The sequence below is a fragment of the Hydra viridissima genome, unplaced genomic scaffold (genome assembly GCF_058129835.1).
Source record: "Hydra viridissima isolate aposymbiotic clone 2 unplaced genomic scaffold, HvirCarnegie_v1 scaffold_5, whole genome shotgun sequence".
NCBI lineage: Eukaryota > Metazoa > Cnidaria > Hydrozoa > Anthoathecata > Hydridae > Hydra > Hydra viridissima.
The window spans coordinates 8174297-8185695 of NW_028324304.1; the positions used below are offsets into that span (position 1 = coordinate 8174297).

The following is an 11399-nucleotide window of genomic DNA, read 5'->3' on the forward strand; positions in this document are numbered from 1 at the left end:
TTTATAGCATTGGCCCCTGGTCTGGAAGCTATTGTTTTATTCTTTTGTTTTCCGAGTTTTTAAAAAAAGTCACGTGATCAATGTAGCTGCAAAACAAATATTTAAATGGCCAACGCCTCAAGTTACTCTCAACAAAATACACTAGAAATCTTTGTTAATTTCTTAAATAGCGACGATTTTGAAGAAGAAATTGAAATAGAAATTGAAGACACAGGTTCAGAGGTAAAAATCATATATCAAAAATAAATTTAAATCTTGTTTTTTTACAGTTTTAAACAAATCAAGTGTGTTAAAATTACTTATGTTAAATTACTTTCTTATGTTATGAGTATTATGTCACTTTTCTTTAGATTTTTGACCAATTAAATCAGCTTTGTCTTCAATGTTCAAAGTCATATAAAACTAAAGGAGGTCTCAAAAGACACATACGATCAAAACATATGACTAATAAAGATAAAATTTCTTGTATCAGCATTGAAGATATTGATTCATTAATTACACATGCCAAAAAAAAGATATTAAATACATCCTAATATCCCAATGATTTAACGGAACCTATTAAAGAATATAATTTTGTTGTAACTGATCACTTTTATGCTGAAACTAAAAAGTATTTTATTGAACTTTGTAAGTCTGGTGATGTAGAAAGATATTTTTCTAAAATATATGCAGACTTTGTTCATGGTGCAGAATCCTACTTTTCTGGATTGCAAAAGCCTTATTGCACTCTTTTGCACCAAATATGTGGATAAACTAATATCACATTCAAAAAAAGTAAAAGAGTTTGGTAATAAAGAACCCATTCAAGTTAACCCAATTACAGAGTCTGAAATGGATGCTTTACAATTTTTAGCTGGTTATGTGGTTAAAAAGTTTTTAAAAAAATATAAAAATAGCAAATACTTTAAAAACTATCAATCTCTTATCTTGTTACTAGAAAGTATGCTAACCAATGATATAAAACAAAAGTTAATTGATGTGCAAAACAGAGGAGGATTATCAGCTGTTAACAAAAACATGCAGCATTTACTTATTTAAGTTGAGGAATGTTTTCGAATAAAAACTGGTTTTTATAGCATTAAAAAAATTGACATTCCAAAAATTACAAATGAATTATTAAGGAGTGAAGAAATATTATGCTATTATAATAGTCATTGCGATGCTTCAGGAATAGTTGTGGAGAAAGAATTAAAAAAAAATTTATTAGAAAATATGATGCAATTATATTGTAGAGTGCGCTCCTTTTCATTAGCAAAGGACATTACAGAAAAGCATAAAAAGTATTTAAAAGTGGAAAAGTCTAAGGGACTTAGAAACAATATAAAAAAGGCGACAGAAACTTATAATATATATTAAATAAAGTATTTTAATTACAAATGTAGAATAAATAATATACCAGATAAATATATACAACTCATTAAATAATTTTTCTTCCAAATGTATGCTTATTTTTAATTTATATATATATATATATATATATATATATATATATATATATATATATATATATATATATATATATATATATATATATATATATTTGTGTATGTATGTATGTATGTAAAAGTTAAGGACTCCGCCATCCCAAATTTTTATTATGAACATACTTTTTATAGGTATGAACACACTTTTTTTAAGTTTGGACTTTGCACAATATGTGAAAGTGTCCTATCCAAAACATTAAAAAAACACAAACAAAAGAGTCAGATGATCTCAAATAAGTCTTTACTTCAGGTGGAGAACCATCAATAATGTGATTAAAATTGGTTTTACATGACACTGTAAGTAACAGCAAATCAGGAGAACTTATGTTTCTAATACCATCACATATATTATAAGACAAAAGTTCTTGCAGTAGCAAAGAAATTGTTATATTTTTTAGAGATCTTGAATGTTATTTATATAGCTCAGTGCAGATTGGTAAAGACCAACCAAAAACAATGCATGAATAATCTAAACTTGTGTCAACAAACACTTCAAACTTTGATGATAAAAACGGATTTTCTATGTGCTTAAACACAATTGTTTCATCAAAAATACTAATTTCCCATTCATTCAACTTTAACTTTCGAATACGCATTTTAAATTCTTCAAAAGTATTGTATACAGCCTTGTTGGGATTTTTATTTATTGTTGCTATATCTTTAACTATATTTAAGTCCCTTCTTTCAGTTGGTTTAGTAGTTAGATGTGATTTAACAGGTAAATTTAAGGTAGGAACAACACCAAGTCATAATGTTTTTCTTCCAGTCTCTAAAAAGAGATAACAGTACAGGTAAGTTTTTTTACATAAATAATTATAACTTAATAGTGTAAATGACAAGTAGTCATTTACACCATTGAGTTGAAAACAATTATATATACATATATATATTTATATATATATGTAGTTGTACTAACTAGTTGCATGTTGTTTCATGGATCTATTTAATACCAAATGAATACAAAAGCTGCCTTGGCTATTTGGTTTATAAATTAGACATAAGACTAGTCTAAATTATTTAACGAAGTGCACCAACGAGAAGGTAAGCCTTAGGACTTTGCACTCCATTTCTAAAATGATATACATTTTAACTATAATGATCATTATAACTACAATGCAATACCATTATATATTACTCATGCATAACAATATAAAATATGACTCGCCATGAAAATTATGTACTCACTTGTAAATTCTATATCTTCTGGAGAAAAGTGTTTCTCGCAAAAATAAACATTTCCTTTTGTTATTCTTTTTTTTAATAATCCATCTAATGGACGGTAAATAGCAAGAAAATCAATCAACTTTTTCCTCCAAATGGTATGGTATTCATCTTTTCTTGTAGATATTTGAAATAGTCCAATATCCTTGTGTTTATTTGTATCTGAGACTGTGCACTGTGGAAGACAGCAATTTCTACCTGGCATTGCTTTTTTTTTTACAAGTACGATTACTTAAGTTCAAATCTAGTTCTAAAAAGGACTGTTTAATTAAATTTAAGTGAAAATTCCTTGATATGTCTTTTAACATTCACTAAATGGAGTTGCTTAAAATATATTAGTTATATGTAGTTCTAAAAAGGACTGTTTAAATAAATTATAATTGAAAATTATTTGATATATCTTAAAATTCACTTCGACGGCTGATTTGTTTTGCAATTACATTGATCACGTGACCGAAAAATAAAACAAAAGCTTCCAGGGGCCAATGCTATAAACATAAAAAACGAAGTTTTTTCCGTAAAACACGAAGTTTTTACCGTAAAAAGCGAAGAAAAAAAAAGTCCATTGCTATAAACATTCAAAAAATTCCGTTTTTGAGATAAAAACTTCGTTTTTAAATCCAATGCTATAAACGAACAAGGGAATCGCCTTTTCAGATAAAAAATGCGTTTTTTCGAAAAAAAACTTCAGATAGATTTTTGATCTCAATCTTAGATATTTTCTTCGTGATTTTTGGCAGCCATTGTTGGAACAACGTTAGCGCTTCAAAATCATTGAACATTCTTTGTTTGTGTTTTTATGCAGATATTTTATAGATAAAGCTTAAAAGGATTTTGGTAACTTCATAATAAACTAATTACTTAAAATCTACATTTAATCGATTATTCAGTTCCTTCGTTAACAATGCATGCATGAATTTAAAATTCCATACTTATTTATGAAGGTTTTCGATAGTAATTCTGGTTAAACAAATTTTTCATAGTGTTTGACTAAAGAAAAGTATAAATAGTCGATAAATATGCCATATAATACACAAATACACAACAAAATAATACACAAATACACAACAAATAAAATGCTGTCTAAAGAACTTAAAATGTTACTAGCAATATAAATCAGAGAAAACAAAGAGGTTCTTCTTGGGAAGCTTAGTATGTTTTAATTAGCAAACTATTTAAATAAAAATATGTATTGCTACATTATATTTTATATATATGTATATATATGTATGTATATATATATATATATATATATATATATATATATATATATATATATATATATATATATATATATATATATTTCATGTTCTCAGAGACTGTCATGGAATCTTTACCAACACAATTTATAGTATTATACAGTGTAGGAAAAGCTATTTTCAATGTTAGTGTATTAAGTTAATAAAACTATTGGAAGTATATATATATTTACATATATATATATATATATATATATATATATATATATATAAAATTGATATATACTATACATTACATCATGTTATCATTGTTAATTTTATATACTGTAATATATCACTACTATGACTTGCCGATTCTGGCGCATTGACATTTCTTAATACTACATTGATACTTTTCTATACTTAAGGAAATTCAAGATGGCGTCGTGTTTTTAATTTTCTGTCATCATGAATTCTGTCGCATTGCTATTTGTTTTGTTGACTTACCTTTTTTTTGTCTCGTTGATAATCTTTCTGCACTCTGCGATCAAGCTTTTTGACTTACCTGAAATTTCTTTGTTTTCCTCGATAATCTTTCTGCACTCTGCGATCAAGCTTTTTGCATCTGCCTCTGCCTCGTGTTCTGAGCCAAAGAGTTGATCATAGTCCATAAATGTAAAACATGGTTTTAGTTTGTAATGTCCAATGGCTAAGGTGTGAATTCCGTCTTGCAAGATGTGTCTTTTGTCGTCATTAGCGCTGAGAGCGACTTTGTTGATCTCTTCGGTGTAAATGTTATGCTGATGTGATCGGATAACGTTCATAGCTGCAAGCTTTTCATTTCCACTGAATAAGCAGTCTTTATAATCTTGATGAGTGATGTGTTTTTGAACGACTTTATTTTTAACCCCTTTGCATCTTTTCTCTTCTTTTTCATAGGTTTTGTAAGAGTAGAGCTTAGGACGAAGCCCAACAAACTCTTTAATTATTTTTCCACCAGCCTCGTCTTTGAACATACCTATAATCTTATTATTTAACCCTACTTTAAACCCAGCGTTTTCAATAGCAGGATGGTCTTTAGAAAAGTTGCTCGTGTCAAATTTGGTTTCAAGATCGCCAGAAATGTCTTGATAAAAATCTTCCGTTTCGATTTCATAGATGAGCGAGTCAGTGTCAGTCATGAGTAGTTTCGCGCGATCTCCGTATTTAGGTTTGATATAGTTGTAATGGAAATCAAACATCAAAGTTTTGCTTATGTCTAGAACGCTTAGTCCTAAGTAAACAGGCTTGTTGTAAAAGAGTTTTGTTCTTTTCATATGAACTGCAGTAAGGTTTTCATCAAAAATGGTATTTCTATCATAATTAGACTTTCTTGACAATTTCAAGACTTCTTTTCTTGTGGTGATTAGTTTAATATCAACATGCTTTCGAATATTCTCCATGGTTTTTCCAAAGACAGAGTTATTCATGAGTTTAAAAAATTCTTTTTCAAACTCGTTTTTAGCTTTTGCTCTTAATCCAGTGTTGAGATCGATGTATTGTTTCATGAAGGGTTCTTCTTCAAAGGTGACACCTCGATGAATTTTAGTAGTGATCAATCCAAGTCGTTCATAGAGTTTTAGGTTTTCATGATGAATGACGTATTTTTCTTTGTTGTTTAAATTAGGAACGAGCTTGTCCACTTTATTAATTTTTAGTCTTTCAGGAGCTAAAGGATAGTCGTTGTGTAAATCGTGTAGGCTTTCGGGATAGGTTAAATCGACTTCGAGAATACAAGGCATGGATTTCCAATTAGCGAGCTCCTCTTCAGTCATCCATCTGAATCCTCTAAAAGGAAGAGGCTTACACATAGCCCATCCATATAAATTATTTGCGTCTAAATACTGAATGAATTTCGAAGGTTGTGAAGGATCATAATCACTCATGTATTTGTTATTAGCAGTTCCATGTCGTTTGCTGATCATGCAAATTCCACCACGTATCCCTTTTTCTATCATATTAAGCATATCAATATCAGACAGAAGCTCTAACTGAATTCCAGTTAGTTTTAACATGGCATCCCAACCCAAACCAGGTGAGGTGTAATACCAAGCAGGATCAAGCTTGTAATAGGTACGGCACACGTCTCTGAAATTTTCAAAGATATCAGCAAGTATCAGAACGTCAGACGTGTTGTACAGTTCTTGATAATCTTTAAACGTTTTACATCCAAATACATCCCAAACGTTTTTTGCATGCGCATAGTCTTCACATCTTATTCCTTCATCATTCAGTTTGGAATAGAATGCTTCAATAGGAGGTAATTGCGTTTCGGAGAACTTTTCAATCGAGTCCACCCAGTCATAAGGGTAAATACCTTTTTTTCTTAATAAATCAAACTTTTCTCCAGAGTAATATTGAGCAACGTTTTTACATTGGTCGTTGTTTAGATTTTTAGCTAGATCTTCTAACTTGAAACTCATGAATCTGTAGCTGTCGATAAACCTTAGCTCTTTCCATACTTCCTGAAGTTTACCTTTCTTATTAATAAATTCTCTTACTTTGATTTTTTTCGAGAAACTGATATATTTTTCTTCATTGTTGGGTATGCAATTGAGCTTTCCACCTAATTTCTTGATGAACAAATGACTGTCATAACCGGACAAATTATGGAAAATGATGGGTATGAATTTTGGAAGTTTATAATTCAAGTTGCATTTGTTATGAGCAGCTCCTCGATACTTTCCAGTTAAATGACAGTGATCCCACACTTTGTCACTGTTAAGATCTGATTCACAAATATGACATAGAGTTGCAGTCTCAAAATTCTTTTCATCCTCATCCGTTACCACTTTCTTTTTTACTATATCAATCTTGTCGAGAATCTTTATAAGGTCAGCTTCAAGCATGGTTATAAATTTTTGAGCTACGTCATCCTCTTCGCTTTCAGCTGTGTACATGACTGGTTCTCCTTTGTAAAGGCTATCGTCAAAGCATTTGATATAATAGCAGAAGGAGCTTGGAACGTGCTTTTAATATTGTCTGGTGTACGACTCTTTCGAATTCGGTGTGCAAGTGTTAAGAGGTTTGATGAAACTTTCAAAGTCTGCATATACAACGTATGGAACTCTCATAGACTTGTTATAGTTTTTAAAATGAACGGTCGTTCTTTCTTTAGGAAGTTCGATTCTTACTGCATCGTTGTCATAGCAATAAGGTTGATGCTGTTGAAGCTTTTCTTCCTGGTCATAACCTTGTAAGCAATTTCTGCAATAATACATTTTGTGCTGATGATTTGATGTTTGTGTAGATAATAACCGACTCAAACTTTTAATCACGCAATAATGGTCAGTGTCTTCGTTTGAAATAAGCAACAAATCAATGCAGTGCTTTCGATCTACAAAGTCAGATATTTTCAAAGGGTAAAGTTTTTTATTTTCATACCCAAAGACGTTGGTGCTAATGTCTGGATTATTTTTCTCAAACTTATTGATTTTATTAAGCTTGACAGGAAACTCCATTCCTTCCCAATTAAGTTCTTCTGATTTTAGAACCAAGTCTTTATCAATTCTTTCGTTGTCTCTATTTTTTAAATTCAACGCTCGAGTGACTGACCATTTAAAGCATTGATCGTCCTTGTTTTCCATGTTGATGATTGCCTTTTTGTCTTTCAGCTCTTTAGACAGCTCAATATAGGAAGAACCGCTGATAGGTTCGTAATCAGTAAAGTTAATGTCCATTCTTAAAATCTTAGATATAGTGCAATTAGATCCTAAAGCATTGTATTTGACACTACTTTCCAAGACTTTTCCTTCCATCTCACCCATGAGCTCTCTTACATCTGTAGTCGCTAGAACAATCTCTGATCTTGATGAAAAGCTTGCTTCCCGAGTCACTTCTTCACCAGTCATCATGCTTACAGATTTCATTTCACACGTTAAAATAATTCTTACTCTGGTGTTTCTTTCCCCTTCCATGGTTTGAATAGCAGACTCTCTCACCAAATTAAAAAAGGATGCAAGGTCTTGGTATCGAGAAGAAGGTCTATAAGAAAATTGTCTTACAGAACCCTCTGCCGAATGTTCAGTCATTTTAAACTTTACTTTAATTGGTTTTACCACAGGTTGTTTTACAGCAGGTTGTTTATACTCTGTTTTTGATACAAGCGATTTGATAGACTTTATCTTTTCATCGATTTTGTTCACTGCTTTGCTTACCTGATTCTTAACTACTTCGGGAACGTAAGGCTCCACCCATTCTTTAACATCATTTAACTTAGTTTTAACATAGGACGCCACACTTTTTGTAGTTGCCTTCAGACTTGAAAAAAATGAAGGTCTAGGTGGAATGACTGGTTTTGGTGTTATAGCAGGTGTTAAATCTGAAACAGGTTCGTCAAGGATAGGTCTTTGCAAATGAATTGGTTTTGGAGCAATAGGAGGCTTTCGCACAACAGGTTTTGGAGCAATAGGAGGCTTTCGCACTGCGGAAGGAACAATCCTTACTTTTGTTGGCTTTATTGAAACTTTTGTAGGTTTTACAGAAACTTTTACAGCTGGCCGAACAAACCTAACCACAGTAGGTCTACGAAAAGCAGCAGGAGCAGAGACAACTCTAGGAGGTTGTAAAACCATTATAAGTTCTCCTTTTCTCATTTTAGAGTATCCTCTTATTTTTTGCTCTTTAGCAATTTCTTTTAATTCTTTCACCGTTTTGTTTTCCATTTTATTAACACAAGATTTTTTATTTATATCATTTTCAATTTTTTTTAAATTCAATATAAGAATTTAAAAAGTTCTTACTCCAGAAATCTCATACTTGTATCCATCTACTACTTTTCCATTTCTACATTCAAAGTAATTCCATCCATGACCAGTCTTTTTCTGTGATTCGTAAGCAGACTTGTATTCCACCACCTCGCCTGTATCAACATGAGTTATTCTCAAACTTAAAGGATTATTTCTAATTAAACCAAGTCTCGCATATTTAGGATCAATAGGCTTCTTTTCTTTTTTCTCATTTTTTCTCGGTCTTCCCACTGGTCTCACCTCTTTTGAGTTTTCCAAAATGGCATCTTTATCAATCAAGTTGTTCTCAACAGCAATCATCATGAGCGACATTTTATTGTTTGACGTTTTGGAAACATTATTTTCTTTTAACAAATTTTTCAAAAACTTTCTTGTGTATGGCATTTTTTTTATTATATCAAGATTTTTTTTATTTAAATCAATTTTAATTTTTCATTTCTAGCATCTGAAGAATTTATATGGATTTGAAGGATTCTAAAGTTTTCATACACAATGTCATTGGAACCAAGCGAATGATTTAAAATTGCGCTTTTTAGATTTCCAGAAATCTTTTTCTTCTCCTCGAAATCACAATCCAAACCAAGCACATAATTGTCAATCATTCTTAGCTTTTCTTTTTTAGGCAAGACTTTCCAAGTACTGAGATGCTCTTTGATTTTCTTTTCCATTCGTGAATATTCTGTCTCACCACTCCATACAAGTAGGTAAAGCTTGTCTCTCTCTTCATCACTGTACTCTTTTGGAATATTAAAATTTCCGTTTTCAGTGGCGTAAACAGATTCACAAAACACACCTATTTTTCCAAATGCAAGAAGCTCAAGATGTCTTTTTTTATTTATGTCAGTCTCTTTGATACTACATTCTAGAAAAAATGGAAAAAACTGTATCATTTTATTCTTCTTTTAACAGATTTAAATCCTTTTTCGGTCTACCCACAGGTCGATCTTCCTTCACGTCTTTAATCAATATGTTTTTATCAATCAAGTTGTTTTCAATCGCAATCATCATGAGCGACATTTTATTGTTTGACGTTTTGGAAATTCCGTTTTCTTTCAGTAATTTTTTCAAATCCTTTTTCGTATATCTCATTTTTTATTTAAAAAAATATTATTTTGAAAAACATTTCAATGAATTGGATGCTCTGCATCTAATAAACAAACTCCATTCTGCTTCCATTTGATTTAGTCATAATCAATCTATCAGAAATGATGACAGCAAAGGCCTGAGTGTTTGCAGGAACGTTTGCATTGAATGTCGCTTTTATTTTAAAATCTATCACTCCTGATTTTAACCTCTCAGACTGCTTGCTTACATCAAAAACAAAAAGAGGACAAATGTACCTATAATTTAAGGCGGTCAAATTAGGCTGAGATATAATTTCGTTTATCCCATAAAGTCTATTGTCAAACTTGCATGCGTCTCTATATGCTCTTGAGTATTTGTTGTTATTAAAGTCTAAATCGTAATCCACAGCAGGATATCTTTCACTGTTTAAGGTGACATATATGTTTTTCAAGTCACAGTGATTAAAGACTGAAGGATTCTCTGTTTGACTTCCAGATTTATTGGTTTGAAATCCAACAATGACATATCTCGGTCTTTCACTACCAGATTTTTGGCTTAGCGTCCAACTAAAGTTGTTGGCTACAGGAACGGCAATGGTATCGCATTGTCTAGTTCTGAACGCGATGGGAGCATTTACTTTTGCTTCAATGAGTTTGTAAAGATTGTTGCTAGCTGCTACAGAGGGTGTGACATGAGGCATAAACAAGGATAATTTGCTAAGATCTATTTTTCCTGCAGCTGTTGCTTCTGTTCTAAAAATAGCATCACTATCGCTTTTTCTCACAAGAGTAAGTGTATGCTTATATCCATATAGCACTTTATCGTAATCATCGCAAAATCCAAAAATGTGTTTTAAAGGGATGCAAAACGAAAACGATCCTTTTTCTTCACCTTGCTTGATGATGTAATCGTGTCTTTGCTTAAATCCAGTGTTGTTGACAAGATCTGCTAAAGCTGTTGTGTCTCTATTCCACAGCTGATTCATTCCTTCAGAAAATTGGAACTCTATTGGATATTTGAGGTATCCAATCATGGTGGTAGCTTGTCCAGGATCGTAAACGGTCTCCACCTCTTGACTCAACAAATGATAAGAAATCTGACTGAACAAATACATGATACCGTTATTTACAAGAGTAACAACGTCTGCATCAGCGTAGGAAGTTCCATCCGCTTTTAAAAGTCTTCCTTCAACCAAAAGGTAAGCCTCAGATGGAAGCGTGAACAAATCTTGCTGTTCAATATTGATTCTTATTTCTCCATCGTTTAGATTCTTATTCACTGACTCGTATTCATGAAACTCGAATCTCTCAATTTCTTCATCCACAGTAATCTCTTCTGTAAAATTTAAAACATCGGAATTTGCCATTTTTATACATCAAAGAAAAAAATTTTATTAGATTCGCTTGCGAATCCTCATGCCATCAAAAGTCCATTTCCTCTTTTTACCAAGTCTTGTATTCTAATCGCGTTGTTCTTTGACAATCCTGATCCAAACATAGAATATTCATCTATAACTGGTGGTGCTGCTGCTTTGTTAACAATGCTTGAAATAATTTCCTTGCTTTTAAGACTGAGATCATTCTTTGCAGCTTCACGCGGTTTTGGAGTTCCAGTCTTGGCATACAATTTCTCAATGGTCTTTTTACCTTTATCAATAGCCACAT

The 11399-nt window shown here is 31.6% G+C and overlaps 3 protein-coding genes and 1 pseudogene across 5 annotated transcripts; 1 reads left to right on the plus strand and 3 right to left on the minus strand.

Moving 5' to 3' along the window:
• Positions 1-22: 22 nt before the first annotated feature.
• On the plus strand, positions 23-1394 carry LOC149888410 (uncharacterized; annotated as a pseudogene). Its single transcript, XR_016452722.1, has 2 exons — positions 23-222; positions 351-1394. The product of XR_016452722.1 is annotated as an uncharacterized LOC149888410 (transcript).
• Positions 1395-1646: 252 nt separating this feature from the next.
• On the minus strand, positions 1647-3117 carry LOC149888411 (uncharacterized). Of its 2 annotated transcripts, none has more exons than XR_016452753.1 (2): positions 2401-2533; positions 1647-2253 (listed from the first exon to the last, which is right to left on the minus strand). XR_016452753.1 is itself a non-coding variant. In XM_090088226.1 (2 exons), exons 1-2 carry the CDS (start codon positions 2908-2910, stop codon positions 2231-2233), a joined length of 264 nt encoding a protein of 87 aa, XP_089944352.1. In that variant the 5' UTR covers positions 2911-3117; the 3' UTR covers positions 1647-2230. The 2 variants fall into 2 exon arrangements, 1 of the variants encoding a protein (XP_089944352.1); XM_090088226.1 differs by lacking the exon at positions 2401-2533 and adding an exon at positions 2670-3117.
• A 1269-nt stretch (positions 3118-4386) lies between these two features.
• LOC149888412 (uncharacterized) lies at positions 4387-8517 on the minus strand. Its single transcript, XM_090089080.1, has 2 exons — positions 7927-8517; positions 4387-6201 (listed from the first exon to the last, which is right to left on the minus strand). Exons 1-2 carry the CDS (start codon positions 8515-8517, stop codon positions 4387-4389), a joined length of 2406 nt encoding a protein of 801 aa, XP_089945206.1.
• A 1300-nt stretch (positions 8518-9817) lies between these two features.
• LOC149888413 (uncharacterized) lies at positions 9818-10849 on the minus strand. Its single transcript, XM_090089081.1, has one exon. The coding sequence runs from the start codon at positions 10847-10849 to the stop codon at positions 9818-9820; it is 1032 nt and encodes a 343-aa protein (XP_089945207.1).
• Positions 10850-11399: the final 550 nt, after the last annotated feature.

Bases quoted from the DNA above. Each gene is read 5' to 3' on its own strand.
- LOC149888411 (XM_090088226.1), bottom strand. From the start codon at position 2,910: ATGCCAGGTAGAAATTGCTGTCTTCCACAGTGCACAGTCTCAGATACA. The intron at 2,254-2,669 runs GTGAGTACATAA...ATCTCTTTTTAG, and splicing joins AGAAGATATAGAATTTACAA to AGACTGGAAGAAAAACATTA.
- LOC149888412 (XM_090089080.1), bottom strand. From the start codon at position 8,517: ATGAGAAAAGGAGAACTTATAATGGTTTTACAACCTCCTAGAGTTGTC. The intron at 6,202-7,926 runs GTAAGACAATTT...TCGATTGAAAAG, and splicing joins AACATTCGGCAGAGGGTTCT to TTCTCCGAAACGCAATTACC.
- LOC149888413 (XM_090089081.1), bottom strand. From the start codon at position 10,849: ATGTATTTGTTCAGTCAGATTTCTTATCATTTGTTGAGTCAAGAGGTG.